Source organism: Sparus aurata, chromosome 22 (assembly GCF_900880675.1).
Source record: "Sparus aurata chromosome 22, fSpaAur1.1, whole genome shotgun sequence".
Classification (NCBI taxonomy): Eukaryota; Metazoa; Chordata; class Actinopteri; order Spariformes; family Sparidae; genus Sparus; species Sparus aurata.
In genome coordinates, this window is record NC_044208.1 from 17150359 (window position 1) to 17174952 (window position 24594).

At 44.4% G+C, this 24594-nt stretch overlaps 2 protein-coding genes across 2 annotated transcripts; both read left to right on the forward strand.

The window, feature by feature from the left end:
* The first annotated feature begins 7418 nt into the window (after positions 1–7418).
* On the forward strand, positions 7419–16854 carry prdm1c (PR domain containing 1c, with ZNF domain). The gene is made up of 7 exons (XM_030404482.1): positions 7419–7559; positions 8846–9103; positions 10817–10936; positions 12239–12491; positions 13986–14998; positions 15149–15277; positions 15988–16854. Exons 1-7 carry the CDS (start codon positions 7533–7535, stop codon positions 16528–16530), a joined length of 2343 nt encoding a protein of 780 aa, XP_030260342.1. The 5' UTR covers positions 7419–7532; the 3' UTR covers positions 16531–16854.
* Positions 16855–18042: 1188 nt separating this feature from the next.
* Positions 18043–24496, forward strand: xkr5a (XK related 5a). The gene is made up of 7 exons (XM_030404776.1): positions 18043–18351; positions 19562–19745; positions 19916–20100; positions 20194–20406; positions 20635–20804; positions 21013–21124; positions 22294–24496. Exons 1-7 carry the CDS (start codon positions 18219–18221, stop codon positions 23238–23240), a joined length of 1944 nt encoding a protein of 647 aa, XP_030260636.1. The 5' UTR covers positions 18043–18218; the 3' UTR covers positions 23241–24496.
* Positions 24497–24594: the final 98 nt, after the last annotated feature.

Genomic DNA, 24594 nt, shown 5'->3' on the forward strand with positions numbered 1-24594 from the left:
CATATTCAACAGACTGATGCGAGAGCAGTTTCACTCTTCTCATCTCATTTTAGGGAACAGGCCAAGTATATTTCCCAAAACTAGAGCTTTAAATGAAGCAACACAAGATAAGATGATATATTAATTTATGAGTTTTAAAAGGTGCTTGCAGCTAGGCGGATTTCTTAGCCCTTATCTGCTGTTTCCACACTTTTCAGTATTCACGCTAAGCTAAGATAATAGTCTGCTTGTTCTTGATATTCTAATCTAGCTTGGCAAGAAAACAAATAAATGGCAACCATTTGCCAAACGTCAATCAATTCCTTTCAGTGTTTAAAGTAGTCAGAATGTGAACTCTATGACCTGTCTACATGACGCATGATAGTATTTTTGTCAATGAAAACTCTTGCATCTTATTTTACCATCATGCGCTTTCCTGAAACAGGTTTCACGTGATTCTTTCTTTGATAGTGCTTATTTAAAGTACGGGAAGGGATTGGCGTGAAGGACGTAAACAGTGAGGAATGCGCACGCACCCATGCACACATGTACAATCATACTGCATCAGCTCACAGATCTGCGTTTCTGTATGTCTTTATTTGGGATGTCTGGGAGGAAGTTGTGTGTGGGTGTGTGTGGGCGCCCGAGAGAGAGAGACAGAGAGAGAGAGATAGTTAGGGAGAAACTCTACCCCGTGCCCGAGTGTGACAACATGGATCAGGTTCACCTCTGTTTGTTCAGTGGCCATCCAGAAATATGGCAGGAATCTGAGAACGGCCAGCTTCCCAAGGCTTGACTGAGCCGAGTCGGCGCGCTGCTCCTGACAGACAAATGGACACAGACAACCAGATACACACACACTCACACACACATTCTTAAAGAAGCAAACGTATTAAATTCCGCAGTGTATGTCACTCCTCACTCAATGGTGGCCGTTTGATTTATTCCTTTCGTTGGATAAAGCATCTTAAGCTTTGCCGGATGTGTAGGAGAGAGTGTGTGTGTTTGTGTGAGTGTGTGTGCATCCTTCCCGGATGATGTGTGTCACTGGTGGTCATTATTACAGACTGCTTAGTAATCAAGAGGAAGACAAAACAATGCGGGGAGCCTTTTGACATGGGCAGGTGTGGCTCCTGGGGCGGATGACACTTCCTCAGCTCCACCGCTACCTACCTTAACAAGTCAGTGTGGTGTTCAGTACGAAAACCTTATTCTTTAAAACCGAGGACATAAAGTCTTCAGGTGACTCACATGTAATCTGAGAAATGCTTGGCTGGACTAAAGCAGACTGCATGTGTTTAAAGAGCAACAGTTTTATGCTGGACAGTTAAACTGCGTCGCTGCATCATTTGTTATTTAGGGTCAGACAGTTCACATCAGCATAAGTAATCAGCTGAGAATCGCCGATAAACAGGGCTGCAGAAACTGAAAGCAAGTGTGAGAAAAAGGAAACATTTGACTCCAGACCAAATAACCAGAAAGGATGTTTTTCGTTTGCAGTGTGATAAAATCCAGGGTCAAACAGTGGGTTCAGTTCTCAGGGCAAGATGGTGCTTTCAATTAGCGACCGATCCATTCTGTGTGCTTTCACACGTGTTGAATATGTCTGTTCCTGTTCACGCACATGTCTTATTCATTTAAAAATAAGCCCTTTTACATACTACATATTGGCATATTACATAAGCATATACAGTATGTGTAACTGTCTGACAATAATAATAACAATAATGTTTTCTTGCTCCAATTACACTCATTATAACTGATTATCACGGCAGAGTTAGTCAGCAGCTGCTCTTCCGGTTGATCCAGATCGAAGTCTGTAAACATGCGAGAGACTGAACTGACACCTGACAAATGTTCCAGACTGTTTCAATCACACTGCAGACTCCTCAGCCTGACACCAGGACAGCCCATGAGTTATAAGGACCTTTCCACCCTGCCGCTACTGAATGTGTGTGCACACAACTCATCTTTTCACGAATCACCCTTACACTTTTGTGAAGCGAACAACAAAACAGTATGATTCACCAATAATAATTATCAATCAGAGGTGGTAGTCTAGTTGGATAAATAGCGCCACAGGTAAGAGGAAAAATATGAATTTTTGATTGAACTGTCGCTTTAAATCAAATCCTTTCTTGGCTGCCTGTGGATCCTTGCTTTTTCGCCAGTGTTGGATATTATCCGTCACTCACAGGTTACAGACATGTGCGCTGTGGGTCAGCTGAGTGCAGCGATCGCGCTTTTCTCCTCATCTCTGTGGGTGGTTTTGTCAGGATCTGAAAAGACATCTGTTGTGAAGCGCAGTAGCATTCCTCTTAGCCCTGAATACCATGATAATAACCCTCGGCCTGTCAACAGGAGATCATCCACCAGTCGAGTGGAGATGGTTGGAGGACTGGGTGGGTGGTGGCTTTGCTGACATTTATTCACATTCGCACCTGAAATGGAAAACAGGAGGGGAAAAGAAGACGCAGAAAGACAGAATAAGTCTGTTTTTTCCGTTCTAAATACTTTCATAAAATTTATATAGCTCCTGTCATGTCAAAAAAAGCATATCTGACCTCAGTCAAACCGTCAAAGACCACAAGAAGTGCATGTGCGTACGGTATGAGTGATTTCTTGAACACAAGCTGAACAGAGTGCGGGGTAAAGAGCAAGGTACAGGAAATCACTTAGAGTAGCATGAAATGCACGGGGAGGCTGACAGGTTGATAACGGTGCAGCATGAGAGGGAAAAAGGGTGAGAGTCGAGGGGCCGCGACAACAAAATAGTTGTGATAGAATGGGAGACATTTCTCCTCGAGTCAGCCATAAAGCGTTGGTAAAAGCAGAGCTGCAGGCTTCGTCGGACATCCTCGGCTGTAATGGGTTGTAAAATGGGCCCGGTCGCAGCCATCTCTGCCACACATCATTGTCCTCATCCACGGGGGAGGTGACAGGGAAGGAGTGGTCGCCTTAAGTCCCGCTGCGAGAAATGACCCAAGGCAGGTACACACTGAAGCATGGAAATTACAGGGTCAAGATACATCTATAGCATTTACAGAGGCCCCAAAGGCACCCGTAGTCTCTCCGACTGTAACTGTATTTTCTGCTCACTGCAAAATGCAAATTTGCAAATTCTTTCCTCAGACGGGGTCTTTAAAAGCAATGTCTGCTGTATCATTTTGGATTATTAGGCCCAATTTTTGAGAAATCCCTCTCTGAGACTTCAGCTTTCACCCAGTAGAATGGAGTTGCGTTGAATTGTGTTTATGTCCTGCACTACATTAAAAAATATCTATTCTATAATAAACATTGTTCCCCACTACTTTGGATAATCCACAGAACCCACTGATTACAGTTTATTAAAGGACTATTTCTTGGGTAGTTCTGGTAAGATCTGTCGCTCAATTTTAGTGGGTGGGATGCAATCTCAATGAAAGAAACTCAATGAATACATTGGTTTTGAAATGTTGTGAGCACCACACAAGAGAGTCTATTCAACTTCATTGTATTGGGACGAAGGCTCAGAGGCAGACAACTCAAAACCTGTAGCAAGTGAATCTGTTTGTCTGAAAACCACAAGAAGTTAGTCAGAATTTTTATTTTATTTAATCGGACAAATGAAAAGTTAGTTTGATGAGCAATTAAATGTACTTTTTGCTAAATTCAATGTACTCAGGCCTTTTGATTCCACAGCGATGGTCTGGAATTATCAGTAGCTAATGGTGGCTAAAGTGTCATAATGGTGCGAATGATGCAACAAGTCAAAAATGTTCCATATTTAGCGAAAAAGTTCATCCCTATTCTGGTACTACATGAAGCTGCTCTGTAAATATACAAAAACAAAAGGAAAACACAACAAAGATGATATGATTGAAAGAAACAGAGCTTCTGACAATTTCTGACTTCAGTCAGTGGCTTAACACACACACACACACACACACACACAGTACCACAGACACGTCTGGTGTGTGACCCGTGCTAGCAGAAAATTAAGCTAACGTCTGTACTGATGGTTCATTCATCGTTACTTAATATGTGTGAATGACACAAAGACAGAAATTCACTTTCTGTCTGATCCATGTGTAAACCTGTTTGTGGACTGGCATTTTGAAGCCTGAAGTTAGGCATCTTGTCCATCACCATATTGGACGTTTGGAGCTAGAAGTTACCATATGTGGATGACAGGCTGGGGAATAGGGAAGATGTGCCTTGGTAGCAACTTGTCAATAACAAGGTAGCATACCCTGTTTTCTTATCTATTTTGCTCTGAATGGGACCATAATTCATGAAATGAACATCAGGCGGTGTTGAAGAAGAGTTTAAACTATTGATTGGGACCACAAACTCATCAGGAAACTGTTTACTGTTGTGATATATCAAGTGGGAAGTAGGGTGATTTTCTCAGAAGCAATAGGACTACTTTTTGAACATACATTTACACCTCTACGTCTCAACAATAAGCATGATGTTGTTATCTCCAATTGTGGCTATGGGCGTTGCCTGAAAAACATCAAAAACATCTTTGCCATATTTAGTTTAGGAGCTTGTCGTCTTTGTGCTCTATACAAGTAAACCATATTTCTTGACACTCCTTTATGGGCAGTCATGTTCATGTCTCCATAAGACCGCTCACCATCCTGTCATTTTAAGAATGTCACGTCAAATATCAGGTAGTCAAACTTACAACTAGCCACACATGCCCACGCTCTTAAAACATCCACTCACACAAAACCGACGTTCTGAGTGCAACCTCGGGCCTCCGCACGACTCATTCGAGAAGTGCTGTTGTCATTATGTGAAGTACTCACACGTTACGTATGAGTAATAGATGTAGTAAAGGGAAGGCTCAGATAGAGAGGTATTGCAGAGGAAGAGGAGGGGTGGAGGAGAGCAGCGCTGAATAGAAGGTGATGAATGAGATGACTGAAGGCAAAGAGAAAGAGCAAAACAGCAAGAGAGAAGTGGATTTTAAATTACACGGTGGCTCATGTCAGCAGCAGTAATTAGTAGCTTGGTCAGGTGTGATGAGTGGGACAGGAAGTATGAAAAGGAGGACAAAACACCACAGAAACGAAGGAGAGGCTGTGCTGGCTGGGGGCCTGCCAAGTCAAATGTTGCCTTTGGAGAAAAGAACAAGGGGGGAGCAGAGCGGGGTGAAAGCCGGGCTACAGACAAACTTACAGGATGACACGAGTATCAACACACTCTGGATCTCACCCCCGCCGAGTTGTACAGTGGGACAGCTGGACACGAAAGACAAAAAAAACACATGCATGCATCAGAAAACACAACCGTCACAGTGTTCCATTGGTTTGTTTGTATCTCACAGTGCAGTACACTTTGCAGTATCCAGCAACTCTCACGAGCTGAGCATTTAAAGGATTTATTTAAATATGAGAATGATGCCAATGAAATATTTTGGATAAGACCCAAGCACCTCTGGAAGGAAGACACTGAGAGGACGGCAGCAGAAAATCAGAAAAAGAACAAGAAAAAAAAAAACAAGACAAAAGTTCTTATTATCTGTATTCAATCATTTATGTTTTAGTAGGCAGTGATACGAAGTGTAACTCTCTTCGCCCAGTGTTCACCACATTTCAATTGTCTGTTTAAGCTAAAGTTCTAATCTAACTATAAAGCCAGGACTCTTTCACTGAAATATTTCAAGGAACTGGTCATCTGATCTACTTTTAGGTTTATTGCTGAGGATCGGAGGAAGTGCAGTGTTGAATTTGGTGGAATTTGGGCATGTGTCACATTCAGTATTGATCAGATTTGAATAAACAGCGAACACGGCTTCTGTGCGGTTTCTGCAGGCCTTAGCACTCTGCCTTTATGGCTCTGCAGACTGAAGCTGGGCTCACACATGATCCCTCTCACGTGATCTTATGGGGAAGCAGACGTAAACAAAATGGACATTGGCACGGTGCACCAACTTGCTGTAGTCACAAAAAACAAAAGCAGAAGGTTAAATGAGTCTGAATAAGTGGGCTGATTTGTGCAACACAGGATTTCTCATCTTCGGTGACCTGTAGGTGAGACTTTAAGTTTCTGTCAACCCTTGTGCTCTTAGATACTACAATGTTTTGCTGACAAGACTGTTAAAGATATATGCAATGTTTCCGTATTGCAATGACTAAAAATGTCTAGACCTTTGTTGTATATTCTGTTGAAATTTGCACCCGCATTGCTGAAAGCAAATACATATTTTACTAAAAGGTAGCTATGCATTTCATTCAGTTTCCTGTCGCTATAACTGAAGTGAGAGAGTCAGAGAGTGAGGCTGGAAGTCGGGAAACGTGACTAAACATTACATGAGTCATGTCAGATTAATTTTCGTCTGCAGTGACGGTTGTTTAACAGTGAAGACAACAACTCCCATGATCCCACGCTAGTTCTTTCACTACGTCTTTTGTTTTGATTGAGAGACCTATGGCGGCAGAAATCACATACTGTGCATTTAAGTAAGAAAACAATCATCAGATTAATTGATAACAAAAATAATCGTTATTTGCAACTAGAAGCGGTTGCCATTTACACTTTACTCGTTGATTTACAGACTTGAATGGTCCTTCATTACTTTCTTTTTTTTTTTACATTATAAGACCCAAGATTGTTCTCAAGAAATTGGGTCAGTATACCACAATTCTGTCTTACTTCTCTGCTCTCTGAAGCTCAACATTACCAAGTATCTGTATCCGTAAGTCAAACACGCGACAGTCATACATAGAGTGGAAATATTTCAGTGCGCAGCTGCTGCTGTGATGAACAGTTGGATATTGAATTTCTTCATATTCAACAAGTGTCATTTTACCATCTGCATTTAAGTCATTTTAAACTGCCCGTCTGTTTGAACTGCAGAACACGACAGGGGAAAGATTCAGTCTCAGATTTGGCCAAATTTGACTTTTTAAAGCACTGTTATGGAAGTGACGAGATCAAGAATTGTGAATGCTGCTTTCAATCCAGTACGCACAAGATCTCCATATAACATATTAAAAGCTTTCCAAATCTTTCTTTACACCACACAAGCACTGAAATGACCTCATCTCCTCTGCGGTGTGTCCCAGACTTCCGAAACACAACACAGGTATGCCCCTCGAGAAGGAGTGGGTGACTGTCAGAAAATGAAGATGTATTTGTCTGATCCGGACATAGCTATGTGACAGCCAGTGCACCCCCCTGGAGAAAGCCTCACGCCCTGGGGCAAGACAGTGTCACACACACACACACACACACACACACACCCACACACACACACACACACACACACACACACACACACACACCCACACACACACACACACAAACACTCTCCAAGGAGGAGTCATGGGGCAAAGGGGAGGAGGGGGGAGGCAGCACTAGAGGAAGAGGGAGTGTATTTCTCTCGCAAACACACCTTCCCTCCTCCCGTGCAAGAGAAAGAGTCACACACTCGAGTTTTTCAGTCGCGCAGTCGGCCACACACAGGTACACAGGATACAACAGGACAAGCGACAGAGAACAGCCACTGGTTGCTCAGTTACACTCAAGCTTTTCAAAGGAGGGCACTGACAGCCTGCCCTATGTGTGGCTCCTCTCAGGGCTTCACAGTAAGTGTGCAACATCCTTCTCAAAATCGTAGCTTGTGGTAATTATTCTGAAAGTGTATGTGAATGTGTGTGTTTTTTTTTTTGCATGACGACATTGTCCCACACGAGTTTCAAATTAGGGAAAAGTGTGCTTCCTAGAGTCAAACTGTTGCATGTTGTCCCACGAGCCACAGCTGTGCGCCTTTGACTCATGTCTTGATTTTCAGAGTATATTTTATGCTGTGTCACTGGGTTCGATGGTTTCGGAGTGAGCTGTCACGCTTGTGACAGTCATTCCGAGTCAGCTGTGGTAACACACTTCAGAGAAAAATAGGGTGAAATGTCGTCCATAAATCTCATCTCCCTGCACTTTTATTTGCATTTCTCTCTTTTTTTTTATTTCCCTGGGAATAGACTGACATAGTTTGGTTTCTGTGTCAGATTAGTGTGTCAGTTTCTGAAGGATAACTGATTGTGTCGCACAACCCTTAAAAAAAAACAAAAAACATTAAAAGTGGAAGGCTTAATAAAGTTTTGTTCAGATGCCGAACATTTTCACTGAAGTTTTAAGGGTTTGAGAGTTTGGTTTCACTTAAGTTGATGACATAAGTCACATGAGAACTTACAAAATATTGCCAACCACAGACCTTATCTATCGCTATCTCAGAAAAAAACGACAAGCCTGAAAAAGGAAGTCATGAGCATTGTCTTCTAATCACAAGTCTTCTCTTTCACTCTTCACTACCTCACCGTTTCATCACATCAGTCGGGGGGCACTCAGCCTTTTTTCAGGGGCTGAGACACCTGAGAAGCGAGGGATAGACGGTGGTAGACAGACAGAAAGAAAGAGCGTTTGGACCTGGCTGAGAGCCAAGTCCCAGGCAGTTCAGAGGAAGTCTGCTCGATTCACGGGGAGCGCTGATTTCCTTGTGAAAGTGGTCCTGACGTGCACAGGAACCTCCCTTATAGCCCAGGGCTTGTGATTTGGAGAGTCACAGGATGTATGGGACAGTGGGGGCAATGGGGCAGCAAACATGAAGGTTCTACTTTGAAGTTTGTTTGTCCGGTAGTTGATGGGAAAGTTAGATCCTCAGCCACTTCTCCCCCTCCTTAACGTCCCCCAACTTACTGCTGCTGCCTCCTCTGTGTCACATCTTGCACTCTGGAGTCTAATTTTAGCTCCATTCAAAACTTCCCTCCAGCTGTTGCTTGTATTGTCCCTGTTTTTCCCCTTAAATTGTGACAAAAAAGGTAAAAGGAAAAGAAGTCAACAACATGTTTCACTGCTTCATGTCTTTTTTCTGTAGGCCTCCTCCTCTCAGTGCACCGCAGTCATGTTAACCACAGAAAGGTCACAAAGCTCAGGGATCATCGCGGCGGCGATGCCGGAGACCCAGGACGTAGACGTGACGTCGTGGAGCGAGGCAGACTTCGAGGAGAAGTGCACTTACTTCGTGAAAGACCAACCTCTGGAGGAAGAGTCTGTAAACGACAGCAGGACACGAGCTGAGAGATCCTTACCCAGAAACCTGGCCCTAAAACGGGGCCACAACACAACAGCAGAGGTAATCATCAAGCAGACTTTCCTTGTTTACCTGTCAGTCAAATTGTCTAAGGAAGTTGTTAGCATCACCAAAGCAGGAAACTGATGCTCAAAAATAAATGCCAAACATATCTAAGTGGTATGTAAGCATGTACCATAGTTGTTTATGTTTTGTGTAACTGCTGGCTCTCTGCGTCACTCCAACATCCTTCCATCCACTCATCCATCCTCAGGCGGGAAGTACTTGACATGTTGTTGTCTAATTTCAGCCTTTCCTCTCTCTGCTCCGAGGCGAAGAGAAAGGCACTCAGCCTGGGGGTCACTATGATTAGTAGCTACCTCAGATTCCCAAACCTTTGTCCCAGGACAGTATTACACCGTAAAGCAGAGCACGAGTACTAAGAGCCAACTTATGGCAATTTTGGATAGGAACTGAACATTTCTTACATTTGATTGGCTATTTTCATCAAGAATGTTTGGCTTTTTGATGCGCTTCTTTCACATTTAAAAAAAAAAAACAAAACATTTTTCCATGTGAATTACATACGTTCATTAGTGATTGACTTTTTTAGAATTGGCTACATTAGAATTTTCACATGTGGGAAAAAATCATGGCACATTTTTGGATGTAGCTTACATACGTTCTTTTACCTGACTGGCTTGTTTTACACATGTGGATGGGTGTTCCATATGTGGAATCTATAAACAGTCTTGTGGATTCAAAATGGCAATAATGAGTAAAATTGAGGAAGTGTATGTTTGCTTGGACAAGGGCTAGGAATATACAGGTAATGGGGAAGATACATGATAAAAGCTCCGCCCAGACGACTAAACGTAAAAAGGAAACGTTAGGTTTCCTTATGCAAAGTTTGGGTTGAGCCTCCATAGATGAAAGATGGTAGTCAGATGAGGACAGAGGAAGCAGCCCAGGCGTCTGCAGCAAAATACCTGTACTACCACTTTGACCTCCTATTGAGGGCTGACTGGAGTCTGGTTGACATTGAAGAACAGGACACGTTACAGTAATCTGTGACACCTAAAATGGAGCTGTCAGACAAGGCCAACAAACCCAAAGGGGTCAAACTCGCTACATAACCTGGAGATAAAAGCATGCAGCGGTTGATCTGGCGACACACACCACGCCAGCAGTGCTCCAATATGAAAGAGAAAGCACATTACCATTGCTTTAGGGGATTTGAACAAGGAGCACAAGGTGCAGTTGACTGGTCAGGGTGTGCCTGTGACACCTTATACTCTCTTTCACACCCCAGAGGCTTTAGACAGCAGGGATGAGTTTCACACCTGCAGGTATCAGAACAAGAGCGGTGGTGAAATTTTAATATGGTAGAGAAACTGAAGATAACTTGGGCTATTGGTTTATAAAATATTCAGCGTGTGAAGGAATGAACGCATTCTGTCACAGGCTGACAAACTAGTCATTTTCTCCCTGCGAGATTTGTCATGACAGCAAATTCATCTTTTTTCATTTTTCTTGAGATAGTAATTATCAGGGGACAATTTTCCAGTGAAATGACCTAATCTTTTTTCTTTTTCTTTTTTTAATTAACCAAGAAACAAGCAGGCAGTGGTAAAGTCAGATAAGAATGCCCGTATTCCCAAGAATCTCATCCCTCTAATTATGTTTTTTCAACTCTGAGTGCATCCGGCTGCTCAGGCCTCCAATTTGTGGAGCTACTCTGTTGTTTGATGATTTCATGTCCTCCCTGTCAAACAGGTGCTGGGGGTGACCAGCAAGGAGCTGATTCCTAAGGGGACACGTTTTGGCCCTCTGGTGGGGGAGAGCTACACCAATGAAACGCTGCCGAAGGATGCTGACAGGAAGTACTTCTGGAGGGTAAGTGCGCTGCATGTGAGTCTCTGGATCTGCGTGTGAAATTCGTCTGTGTGTGTGTGTGTGTGTTTTTCAAACCTGTTCACATCCTGTATCTCCATCTGGAGTCGCTGCTGTGGCTGTGGCATGGCACGAGTAAGCAATTGTGGCCAAGGTCTGACATCCTGTGAAAGTGTGACTCCGCTTTGCCAGCCCCTGGGGTAGCTTTTAAACGGCGGGTTTAAATGCGCATGCAGTGTATATGCCTGGCTCTTTGCATGGCTGTCTGAGGTCACACACACAGCTGTTTGGTTTCAGTGACGCAGCGGTTCTCCTCTCTCTCTCTCCGCTTCTCTCGGCAGTGGTATCACTTGCCAGTAAATACACCATGTCCGCGCTTCTCCAGGCTCACAAAACTCTCACACTGACTAAGCAAGGAAGTGGCTTCGAGCCTGAGAACTTTTTTTCTACAAATCAACCGCATCAGGACATCTTCCATTACACGCAGAGGCCGTCTGTGTAATTCTACAGTTGAGAGTCAGCAACGTCGGAATCATGCCACACCGACCAAATCTTGCAGCAGCTAAAACACAGACCATCTGCTAACATTACAGCCATGACTCAAGCGACAGCACAGCTTCAAAGTGCAGACAGCATGAAGAGACATAGAGAGAGGGAGGCACATGTGTTCAAAGCAGCCAAATATAAAGGGGCACTGTGCAGTTTTGGAGAAGAAATTCAAACTCAGAATTCGAAAATGTGCAATATTAATGAGGTAATAATGCAAACACAGAGATATTTGTTTTTTCCATAACTGAATAAACAAGCTTTTCTGAGGGGTAATTAAGGTCCAGAACACTGTTTGAAGCTAGAAAGGTGGCAGGGTCCGCCACATATAAACAAAGTTAAACAGTATGAAATTGTGTTCTCCTTTAAGGTCAGTTTGCTTTTTCAGTTCATTCAGTTGTGAAAATGAAGACAGTTTGTTTAGTCTTTATTCTCTATCTTTCTCTTCTGATTAAATTTCTCCCCAAAAACGACACAGCGCAAATCTAAAGGTTTTTTTTAAAAGGTCAGCGGATACATCATCAATTCCACCCCAAAGGCAATAGGTGAGAGTGGGCGAGTTAGAATATCCAGTCATAAAGTTCTTTTGTTTTCATAACTCTAGATGACTTGTGTGCCACAAACACAGATGGCATCAGCTGAAAGAACATACAGTCCTTACCATAAAGGCACCACAAAACCTGTGGCATCATAGTTTCAGAATCAGACCTCGTCATCACCAACTGAAATATCTCCCATCTTGGTTCTGTAACACTGTAGGTCTTCTCGGACGGGCATTTACATCACATCCTGGATGGTTTGAATGAGGAACGCAGCAACTGGATGCGCTATGTCAACCCAGCCTGTGCTGTGGAGGAGCAGAACCTGGTCGCGTGCCAAAACGGTCTGGACGTCTACTTCTACACCATCAAACCGCTTCAGCCGGGGCAGGAGCTCCTGGTCTGGTACTGCCCTGAATTCGCCCAGCGCTGCAACTACCCTCCACTGGGACAGCTGACTATCGACAGTATTGGTAAGTGAGTGAGTAATATCAATGCAGTGAGTCTTTCTGGACAACTTTAGCGAACAGAAACTATTCTTGTGCCCACGCTTTGAGACATATCTGTTATGTACTGTCATTGTGGAGTAATGAAAGCGGTGGCCGACTGATGCACTCTTTGTGTGGGTGTTTAAGAAGTTACTCAGTCACACCCACAGCTCTTTTGTTAAAGCAAGACACAAAGGAGGAGAGTAGAGCCCTGAAAGCAGAGAGGATCTGTCTCCAGGTATAGCCATAGTACCTGAGTAAGGTGAGACCAATTTCAGGACTTAAGGGCAATGTTTCAGTTTCCCTTTTTTTTAAAAACTCCACAGCTGGCAGCTCTTCGACACACAAAGCATTTGTCTTTCATTCACGAGCACAAAGAGCGCACATGACAGCAGAGAGACCGCATGCACACACCAAAACACTCATTTACGCGCGCGCTCACACATAAGAGGCTGCCTGAGGTGCTGACAGCATTCTGGCACGACTTCTCGTATTTATTTGGCTCTTAAAGAGGAAGAGGGGTAGGAAGTGCTCCAGTGACTACTTGAACTTCCTGACAAGGCGACCCGCTGACAGATTGATATCTCACTGAGTGTCGGCTGTTTGTTTGCTGAGAGCTGGCCTCTCAGGAGAGGGGGAAGGGTGACGCAGGGGAGTACACGGTAGATAAGGGTCGCTCTGTGTTTGTGTGGGTTGAGAGTAGGTGAAAAGCACACGCAGACTTCTGTATTTCATCTTCCTCTGTTTGTCAGCTGGTGTCCTTTGTCAGCTCTTGAGGAGGTCCTCGTGACTTGCTCCAGATAAAGTTGAAAGATTTGCTCAGATTAAATCCGGATTTCGTAATCGTGACCTGTGTGCAGAATTCAGGAGAAAATGATATTATCTATGGGTCACTATAAATATCATTTTCCACTCCATCAAGCATCTTTTAGGATTATTTATATGTGCCTGAAATCTGTGGGTCATCAGCCGCTTTCAGATAAAAAGTAAATCCTCATCCTGTCCTGCGTGTGGTGGAAAGCACTTACAACTGGCCGTCTCTCTAATGCAAATAACATACTGTGTCCACTAAGTGGGTGCTATCTGCGTCCTGATCAGACACCTATTGTTTCATATGTGGTGTCCACTTTCATAGAGAGCCAGGGGTAGGCCTGAGAGACAGATCTTCTAATCTGTAAAGGAGACTTATATGCCTCTTTCCTTCAGTGTGTTTTATAGGTTTTTGTGCATGTAAAAAGGAAAGCTGCTCTGTTGTTGTTAGCAGTGTTGGCTCAGGCGTGTGTGAGCTGACCAATCAGAGGAGACTGGGTACTCAGGAAGAGGGCCTTAAAGAGACAGAGGGGGAATATAGGGCTGCAGCACTGGACAGTATGAGGAACTAGTGCACAATCACATGAATGTGTGATTTAACTGAATGATGACACTGTAATGATTTTCCTGTTTCTGATGTCATTTCCCTGTTGTTTATTTGTCCCACAGAACAGAGTCAATCTCCGGAGAAGAAGACAGGAAAAAGAGGACACAGCGTTTTTGAAATCCTCAGAGACGGACCTTCCAAATCCACCTGCCCCAGACATCTGAACAGTCCTTTGCCTCCGACCAACCTCCCAGGGGTTTTTCCCTTGTGTCCCCGTGTTGTCTACCCAATCCAGCCCCAGTCGGAATCCGTCCATGGCCACAGATATGCACCTCTACCATCTCTGCCATCCAGTAGCCCTCTAGCTGCCAAAAGGCCAGCTCTAAGTAGCCCTGTCCCAGCCGGTTTGCACTTCACCCTTCAGCACAGTCAAGGCCCTGGCATAGCTAAACCTTACCAGGAGGCCTCTGTGTCTGATCGAGTCCATCCTGCTCTGAGGCATGCTCCCTATCTCCTGCCTCACTACTCACCTGGCCTTCACAGCATTCTACCTCATTCATACCCACTCTACAGTGATCGACTGAAGCCTCACTTAACACTCTCGTCTCATTTCCTGCCTTACGACGGCTATGCACACTTCCTCCATCCTCTGGCCAATGGACACAAAGACTTGACACTTGCACCTGACACCAAACGAGACCTCATCCTGTCACCAACCGGTGAGCACAAAGACAACAAGAACCTCATGTCCAAAAGAACAAACTACCTCAGGATCCCCTCATCTGACCTCAGAGATTTCAAACACTCTCCCCTCAGCAATGCAGACCTCACTACGCCCGCCGCATCCAGTGCCTCACCGATGGTCACATCACTCCGCCGAGCGCTGCCCTCTCTTGCACCTGGAGGAAGCTCGCCACCAGCGGGCATGGCCGCCATTTCAGACCGCCTCCCTTCCAAACCCACCTCTGCCACTCAGAGCAACACAGAGGATGCCATGGACCTCAGGAAGACCAAACAAGGGGGGCAGATAATTGGCTACAAGACTCTGTCGTACCCCCTCACCCGGCAGAATGGAAAGATCCGGTATGACTGCAATGTATGTGGAAAGATCTTCGGGCAGCTGTCCAACCTCAAGGTCAGTTCCTCTTCATTATATTAGTAGAGCAGGGGTGGGAAAAATGGCAACCATGAACTAGGGAAGTGGCTATGAACATCAGGAGTTACCAGCCACCACTCTTTCCTGAATTTGACAGAAAATATAAAGTCTCTGACATTCTGTTCCCAGGTCCATCTGCGAGTGCACAGCGGAGAGCGTCCCTTCAGGTGTCAGACCTGCAATAAGAACTTCACGCAGCTGGCCCACCTGCAGAAACACTACCTGGTCCACACAGGAGAGAAGCCTCATGAATGCAAGGTAAGGCTTACAGCAGTGAAAGATACAGTATACCACTGAAGCTCTGTAAAGTGGATATGTAGTTGGAGCCAGCAGTTAGTTAGCTTGGCACAAAGACTGGAAACATAGAGAAAAGAAGCTAAGAAGCTAAAAATTTGGTCCCCGATTAGCCGAACTGAAGACATATGACACTGAAACATGGCGAACGAATTTAAAGTCACTGTATCATTTCCTCTGCACCTCTTTGTCACTCAAATGCTGGATACAGCTGTCAGCATGCTGTTTAAATGCTTTGAACAATTAAAACGCAAACCAACTTATTTTTTGCCATCCATGTTGCTCCCAAATACCAACGTGACCTACATGAACACACCGAAGTAGTACGAGCGATTTCCCCAGTTTGGCAATGGGGTCATCCGGGGAGCATGTGAATATCATATTAGCGTGTATAAGCAGGCGTTTGTTTTTTTTAAATGTGGGTAAATCTGCAACATATAAGTGATAGATTCCTTTCCAACTGCCAGTAGATGACTTTGCCTTTCTGTTTTTTTTTTTTTTTCTTTTCTGGTGTGTCACAAATGTGCTAGAAGAGTAGAAAGTAGCAGTGGAAGCTAATGAAGGGCTATCAAGCTAATTTATTAACACGTTTTATATGGTTGGTTTACTCATTTTGAAAGAGACAAAAATCCAACAGATTCAAAAACATTCTCTTTTGCTCTGTTTTGACGCAGGTTTGCCATAAGCGGTTCAGTAGCACTAGCAACCTGAAGACCCACCAGCGGCTACACTCAGGTGAGAGGCCTTACCAGTGCAAGCTCTGCCCGGCCCGCTTCACCCAGTTCGTCCACCTCAAGCTCCACAAACGTCTCCACACCGGAGAACGGCCTCACCGGTGTCCTCGCTGCCCCTGCGCCTATCTCCACTTCTGCAGCCTCCAGGTGCACCTCCGAGGCTTTTGCCCCCTCTCCCCCTCCACTCCCACTGGACACTCGCCGGAGGAGCTACATCGAGTCAACGCCGAGATTGAGAGGTTCGATGTGAGCGAGGCGGCAGAGCAGCTCGAGGCCATGGCTGCAGAGGCAGAGATGGACACGGGGAACGTTATTGAGCTGATAAAAAAGATGGAGACTCATAACTCCTGCACCAGAGACGACTCTGAGCTGAGCATCTACAAAGCAAAGGAGTGTTCTGCCATTCAGCTGCGTCATGGCAGCCCGCTACCTCTGAATCCAACCAGCATCAAGCTGGAGTCAGGCTGCATATCAGAGCCCTAAGACAGCCTTGCTAATCCAGCCATATAATCCTTACAGGTCAACTCAGCAGCTGTCTGTTACTGCCCTATTTGAAGTAAAGCCTTATCTCAATCATGGACTGCCTAGCCTACACTCTACAGTTGTATGTGAAGAATCAAGATGTTACCAGCACGGCCTGGGACCAGGGACTTGATTGATATAATGTACAGTTAATTTATTCTGTTGCTAATAATGATCTAAAATGTGCAAAATCTGAGATTTCTTGCAATTTGTTTTGTATCTCTGCACCATTTTCATGGAACAACAACTAAACATGTCATCATGCATAAAAAAAGTTTGCCCTTAGTTGTGGTTTCACCATGAGTGTTTCTGTTTGGCATGACTCTGTAGCGTCAGCGAGCTAAGTGTCTTTGTTTGTGCGGTACATATAAACTTGCTTGGGGAGTTGGTGACGTAGATAAACATCCTGTTATGAGTCTTGGGATGTTCACCACTGAGAAGTGTGAACTCATCAGCCTGGAAAAAAAACAAAAATCATGTTCACTTTTAAAAATATCCTTCATCTAATTTTTAGACATGTGCTTGCATATTAAAAGTTTCAGTATTATTCAGGTGACAGACAATAAACCCACAACAAATGACTGTACAGCTATAAAACTAGACCTACTAATAAAACAACACACAGGCTGACTGTAAAAGAACCAGAATGACTTTTACCCATCATAAATTTGCAGCAGAAGGTCTGTCTTTCCGTGCAGTGGTGTTCTGTGATCCTCAGATTACAACTTAAAAAGGGTGTCGGGTGGCGTATTGTTCAAAGTGGCCGTCAAATGATGAAACAACTTTCAGAGCGTTCATCTTCAGTGGCGATGACACACTCCTGATCAGGTCACGGCGTGCCTACCACCTGCTGTGGGGCTATGAAAGAATGGAGGAAGAGAGTCACAACAGGGAAAAAAATTCTGTTAAAGGTGCATTATGTAATTTTTACTCAAAAGAGAAAGATCTTCACTGACTGAATTTTTATGCCAAAAAATAAACAAAAAAAACTAAACAGAAATGAACAAACTCTGACTGGATAAACTGAATAAACAAAATGACTTTAAAGGGCAACAGTCTGTTAGTTAACATAATGTTTAACTTTGACCATATTTGGCGGACCCTGCCACCTTTCTAGCTTCAACCAGTCTTCTGGGGACCTTATTTTCCTCTGAGAACAGCTTGCTTATTCAGTTATAGAAAAAAATATATATATATTTGAATTATTACCTCATTAATATTATATATAATTTATATATACATATAAATTAAAATTCTGAGTTTGAATTTAATCTGTGTGCCTCTTTAACACAGAGCTTTCTGTGTGAAAGTCCTGCAGACCTTGGTGATCGATCAATAAGCTATCAATAATCTATCATGATGAAATTAGTCAGATGTACCTCCAGTGAAACATTCTGGCGTTTCTGCCGTGGTCGGAGCAGGAGAGGAGGTAATGTAAGCAGGGCTGGAGGGAGGAGGTGAGCAGTGTACAGTACCACAGCGGACCGGACGGTCAGCTTGTAAACCGATGCCCCTTTAACACGGCGCGGTGACGTCATCATTTTTTGACGGGGGGCAGGCAGCGGGAGAAGAAGGCAGCGGATGTACCGAGGGTGAAGGATGCCCAGGATAATGTCACCGCTTTATTCGCTCTCCCGACGATCCGTGTCATGATAAACGCTGTCGGGGCGGTCGCCCGCAGGATGCCGTCCGCGGCCCGGCGGAGCGGATGCTGGATCGCGTGCTGCCAGGCGGTGCTGCTCGGCGTGTCGGCGCTGGTGATCGTGGCCGAACGGACCGCTCGTAAGTGGACATAGAATCCTCCTCGGTGCTAGTGTTACTGGTGTGGGGCTGAGGGTGACTGTGAAAAACATTGCAGGGAGGTGTTGTTGCTGTGTTTGACTGAGCTATTTTCGTCGGCTGCAGTGAATGAAACACGCTGTTGCTCAGCCATGATGCTTCGCGCTGGAGCTCTCCCAGCAGCAGGTCACACACGCACGCACGCACAAACACACACACACACACACACACACACACACACACACACACACACACACACACACACTATCCAAATGGTGGGATGCTGTGCCGTTACTGCTGAACTGGCAGTCCTAGTCATGTTTGTCTTTTCTTTTAACATCGGCTTTGGTTAGCCCAGCTGGGTTGGCCAAACTGGGGCCCCAGGACCCCCCAGAGGTCATTGAGCAGGGTCACACAGCTCAAAATGATTACATCCAACAACAGCAATAGAAATCACCTTTTATTTATTTATTTAATTTTTTCTTTGCACCCGTCCTCCAAAAAACAGATGATATTATAGTTATTACGTATTAGTTACTTGTTACTTAATTACTTCTTTAAATGGATGCACATCTGGAGGCTGGAGTGAACACAGTGTGCAGCACTCCCAGGTGTGATGATTCCCTGACTAAGCAGATCAATGTGGCAAGGACAGGACACACGAGAGTCGAGGTGACTGGGTGTGCACAAAGTGTGACTTTGCCTTCAGCAAGTATATCATTCCCAGAAGATACAAATATGGTGCTGTGCTGCTGCTTCTGCATGGGCTCCTCACTGGAGTCACACTGTCACAGAAAAATGAGGCGTTGGTCAAAATGATCAATATTTCTGATCCTTAATAAGTCGTTACTTTGACAGTGCAAGAGGTCTTTTTATTGAAGACAAATAATTGCAGGCTGTGTTAAAGCCAGGAGTCAGACTCCTCTTAGTGGAGCTTGTATCATCTCATTAGAGCAGCTTCCACTTAAATTAAAGGACAATTCACTTGAGCAAGGTGCTCTTTAATTTCTCAAGGACTCTGCCGGCCTCTGCAGCTCTCGGCTCACACATGCTGGGTTGTATGTGCTCCTTTTCCTTTATGACCTGCATGACTATGTGGTAAATCAGACTGCACTCTAATGATATTAATTCCCCACTGAAAACAAACACACAATACTTACACCATCTGTTGTTTGTGTGTGTGTGTGTGTGTGTGTGTGTGTGTGTGTGTTAGTGTTCTACTGTATAGGGTTTTACCTTTGGAATGAGGAGACGCAGTGGGCGGGCCTCACTCTTGGCCTCTTTCTACCGGGGACGGCAGTTCAGCTGCTCAGTATGAAATGGTACTATGATGATGGTGATGACAGGCGATGCTACCTCTCTGTCATACACATACTGCACTTGGGCATCTTCAAAAGGTGAGTTCCTGCAACTCAAGATATCATATCATTGAACATATTGCATCGTTAGAATATAAAAAGGAAAGCGGAGAGAATTCTATTCATATGAATCTGTCATTGAAACCGTCACCGGGAGGTTACTGTGCATCACCCCTCTCATATTTGTCTCTGGCTCTCTCTTGTGGTAGGTTATGGGACTGCATGAGGTCTGTGCTGCGCAGGCAGGACTCGGTGGCCGAGCTCGGAGCTGCTGTCATGCAGCAGGCGGATGCTGCTGCTCTCTGGTTGCTGGAGGCCCTCGTCCTCACACTGCCTCAGAGCCTGTTGCAGGCGTATGTCGTGGTGTCCACGGATGTGGGCATCATGTCCCCAGGTACACTGGTCTTAGCACATATCTTGTCTTTGGTATGTCAAGTGTTAAAGACAGCTTCTGCATAAAATGTAAACCTTTTGTTTGTACCCTCAGTGGCCTATTGCTGTGGCCTGTGTGTGCTCTCAATTTCCTGGGCCCTGGTGCTGTACAGCAGAGCCTGCTGTCTGATACGACCGGGCCACCTAGCCATGCCTCCGGCAGCCCTGCTGTGCCAGCTGGTGTGGAGGGCGGGCATGCTGGGTGCAAGGGTGACATGCCTCATGTTCTTTGCCAGGGTGTTTAACTGGTGGGTCTGTGGAGTGGCAGGTGAGTAACAGCTCCTTATGTGCTTTCGAGTAGCTGATACTTCAGTCTGACACCCTTGCTAACAAATGATGATATTTACTTAAGTTAATGAGTGATGTAATTACACTTTGAGTGATGCAGCATGTCCTCCTAATCCAGTCTTTTTCGGTTGCTTCTCTGCATCAGCATGATACACTGCATATACATCCCCATACTGCGCTTTTAGTCTATTTTTACGTTGACCTCCAGGTTTCCACTGGCTCACAGCCTCCTTCTGGCTGGTATCACAGCAACCAGACATCTGCACTGGACCCTGGTGTTGGCGTGCCTTTAATGGCATAATGGGGCTCGTCCATGTCTTCCTCTTCCTCAACGTCAAAGACGGACCCTCGCGCTTCCGCATGGCCAGTTTTTATGCAGTAAGAATTCTGTGCTTGATTCTGATGCCTGTTTTTCCATATGCTGTTCTGTATTCCATGTGCAGCACTGGCCCATCGACTTACACACACAGATGTATACACACAGGCAGATAGTCTGCATCGTCATTCTCACCTCTGCATCCAAAGCTCACAGTGACGTAAATCTGTCTGTAGATGACTGATGGTGTGACCTTCTCCCCTCCTTCAGTTCATGCTCGTAGAGAACGCTACTCTGCTGCTGGCCGCCTCCGACTTCCTTAGTGAAGTGTCATGGGACAGCATGACCCTTCCCACCACTGTGCTGTGTAGCTTTCTCCTCGGTGAGTCACTCTCTCTATCTGCGCTCCCTTTGTTTTGGAGCAAATTTGTCGTCAGTGTCAATATGTGTAATATTTATTATTAGACTAGTGTCAAAATTTCTGATAGCTTATGTCATATCTGAGTAATATTATCAACTAATGTTGATTCAGACGGGTTAAAAGTAATTCCACGCAGGTAGTCCAACCCACAAATATACGCTGCTGCCCTCGCTAATCTGCACACAAGTCGATTAAACGTATTACTATTACTGGCACTGAAACGTCACATATTCAAAGTCAAATGTGTCTCAGTAAAGAAATATAAAGGTGCTAGATCCCTCACTCATGTTCACAACAGTCAACTGTTGCATGATATTTTATCGGACAATGTTAGAATACCTTGTAGAATAAATTGTGAAACATTTTGACTGTTTTCTAAGTCTTTTCTAACTTTTAGATTAGTCAACTAATCAAAGTTGAAATTTCCTTGTAAACCCATCAGTGAAATAAATAATTAGGAACCTCCCTACTTCTAATCAACTCAAAAAAGATGTCTTTAGTGCCTCTCTGCCTAAAGGTGCAATATGTTATATGTATCTAATCCTAGTTTAAATCATTAAAAAATGAATGAAAATTATAAACACAATGCAAAAAAAACCCCAACATGCTGGCATGCTTAACAGCTAGCACTGACCTCCCATTCTGGTAAGAATCAGCTAATTGGCATTGCCAGCTGCACGGCTAACAACTAACAGCCAAGATCAGCTACAGTTAATGGTTACTCTGGTGATATGCTACCAACTGTATGTTTGGAGTATGAATTATACATGTGGCCAGTTCTTACATATTATGCCTTAAAAAGTGCAAGTGAAATAACTGATACAATGCAAACTTTACATCCTCGCAAGATATTATAATCAATATATTTATATGCATGATATATAGCTATTTCAGTCAGCTCTACATTGTGATTTGGACTGTATATAGTAGAGCATGTAGAGAATTTCTTCTGCCTTGAATGTTTGACTTTGAATTTTACGCTAATATTTACATATTCGATGGACAATAAAGTAGTAGGAATTCATTTAAATTAAGATTCAACCCCAAACAAGACATTGAAAACACATTGAAAGTGTATTAAAACATACTGAATATACAAAAATAAATGTATTCCTGTTCCTGCTTCCCAGGCGGTACCTCTCTTGTCCTATACTACCGGTTCCTCCACCCCAAGTCAACTGAGATCTCCCAGGGTACGAACCACAACCACGTGGGCAGCACGTGCATAGAACGAGGGGAGTCCTCCTTCTCTCTCGGGGACAAAAGCCTGCCGGCTCCCACCATTCAAAACCACGGCAGCTTCTCACTCTCAGGTGTGGCTGGCTCTCTGCTGGAGCATCCAGGAACCTGTGGGGTCCGGCCTAACAGCTCCTGCCCTTGCTACCACCACCACTGGCTCCTGATCCGGCTGGCTCTGAAAACAGGAGACCTGGGGAAGATAAACAGAGCATACGGGGCCGGCGGAGCAGCGGCAATACTGGACATGGAAGAGTACAACCAAGAATTTAAGAGTAATGAGGGCATGACCATCACAGCGGGAGGCAGCTGCGAGGGCGTCTCCACCTCCGAGTCTCAGGGGAAAGGCCTTGCACCTCTCTCGGACTGCAAAGACGAGTTCCAGAGCGTGAGCGAACCCACGTCAACCGAACAACCTGAAGAAGAGGACGACAGTCTGGAGATGGAGAGCCCGATGGAGTCCCCTGCGTCAGATTTCAAACGTAGCTCACCAGAGGGAAAGTCTGTGTTTGGTGACAGTCCGGAGCCGTACTTCTGCCCCACAGAGTCAAGTTCAACCTTATATTTCAGCGCTGATCCTCAGTCTCCCAGCAGTGCCAGTAACCCCCGGTTGGACCGGGACATTGGGGGTCTAGAAATGGGTGTACGCCTCAACTCAATCCCCAGCGATCCTGCACTTCACAGAGATGTACGTGGGCTCATGGGCCGGGTTGGGCCACGCTGTACCTCCACTCCTAAACTGGACTCTGGAGTGCTTGACTCCCCGTCAAATGTCCCTCATCTCACAGGTCCCAGAAGGCAGCTCATAATGTCCCGGAGAGATGAGGACGACAACTTCTAGCTTTCTCAAGACCGAATCAGGGAGAGAGCGACGGCTACGTCTCCGACATTAAAGGAGGAGTACACCAGCTTTTTGGAAGGCTGCTTTTTCATCTGCTCAGTGCTGCAGAAATGATCACCTCTAAATGTCTATATATTTAGTACACTGTGGGGCATAGTATATGCAACAATTCTGAGATACTGCTAAGCTAGCCTTCTCAAATCATAAGCTGTTTTCTAAAAGCATTGCTTTGCCCAAATGCTTGAAACACACAGGTGAATCCTTCAGCACCTTAAGTTCTATCACGAAAGTATATAATTAAAGAGCTAGTTAGCCACAAAGGTGGTTATAGAGCTCAAGACACACATTCTACCTGATAGACAGTATTTCTTTTACATTATTTTGGCAGCCTCAACTGTGCTAAAAAGTGAAGACTGGTTCTGTCAGATTATAAGTACATATTAAAGAAGTATCCATGAGTTGTATCAAAACATCATAATATGCAGCTGTTTAATGATCTCGCACATCTGATGATCTCTATATTGCATACCGAAACTGCTGCTATTCATGTTTAAAAACTGCCAGCAGTTTTGAGAATAGAGAAATGATGCCGAAACCTAAATGGGGCAGTTGTGTGTGACCTCTGAGGCTTTACTAACTCAGCGTAAGCCTGAGCTTTGTTGGCTTCTTAAAAGCACAAGTATCGTCTGTATCATATGTCTATTGCTGTGATTCTTTTGTTATTCCCCTTAAAAAAAAAAAAAAAAGAAGAAAAGAAATCTCTTATCCCCTGAGAGAATAATATACTGTATTTTTTGTATAATCATGTCAACTGGCATTGCTTTGAGCAGGCAAACTGTGTTTGATGTTTTAACTTTCTTTACATGTTGACCATGTAATTGCTGACAAAAAAAGCGTTTTTTTGAATTTTACATTATGTTGGAGTGGAAAAAAAAAATCATGTCTCAGGCACCGACTTTAAAAGCTTTCAAATGTTTTAGCATCTAACAATAAGAAGGGGAAAAAAAGATGCTTATGGGGTACTCGTTGTGACTTTTTTATGTGCTCTTGATTGCTATTTCTAGGGGAACAAATGCATTTTTTGCTCATCACTGTTCTGTAAATGGGATGAGATCCACTAAACAAGCAGTGAGATGATGCTGGGTTTTTCTCTCGCACCCAGGTGACTGCCTATATGAAACTTTGAACTGTGAAGTGCAAGGCCACTGGTGGCTTTAAATAAGCAATAAATAGCCTACATATTGGGGTGACTGGAATGCACGTGTTTTGTTATTATTTTATCAATATATTTATTTTATGGTATCAAAGTGAGTGTTTGTGGAGAATTTGAAAAACGTGATCCCCTCGGGTTCAT

Excerpts from the sequence above, each read along its gene's own strand:
- xkr5a (XM_030404776.1), top strand. The coding sequence starts at position 18,219 with ATGATAAACGCTGTCGGGGCGGTCGCCCGCAGGATGCCGTCCGCGGCC. Across the intron at positions 20,101-20,193 it reads TGTGGGCATCATGTCCCCAG|TGGCCTATTGCTGTGGCCTG; the intron begins GTACACTGGTCT and ends TTGTACCCTCAG. Across the intron at positions 21,125-22,293 it reads GCTGTGTAGCTTTCTCCTCG|GCGGTACCTCTCTTGTCCTA; the intron begins GTGAGTCACTCT and ends CCTGCTTCCCAG.
- prdm1c (XM_030404482.1), top strand. The coding sequence starts at position 7,533 with ATGTGTGGCTCCTCTCAGGGCTTCACA. Across the intron at positions 7,560-8,845 it reads GCTCCTCTCAGGGCTTCACA|GCCTCCTCCTCTCAGTGCAC; the intron begins GTAAGTGTGCAA and ends TTTTTTCTGTAG. Across the intron at positions 15,278-15,987 it reads AGAAGCCTCATGAATGCAAG|GTTTGCCATAAGCGGTTCAG; the intron begins GTAAGGCTTACA and ends GTTTTGACGCAG.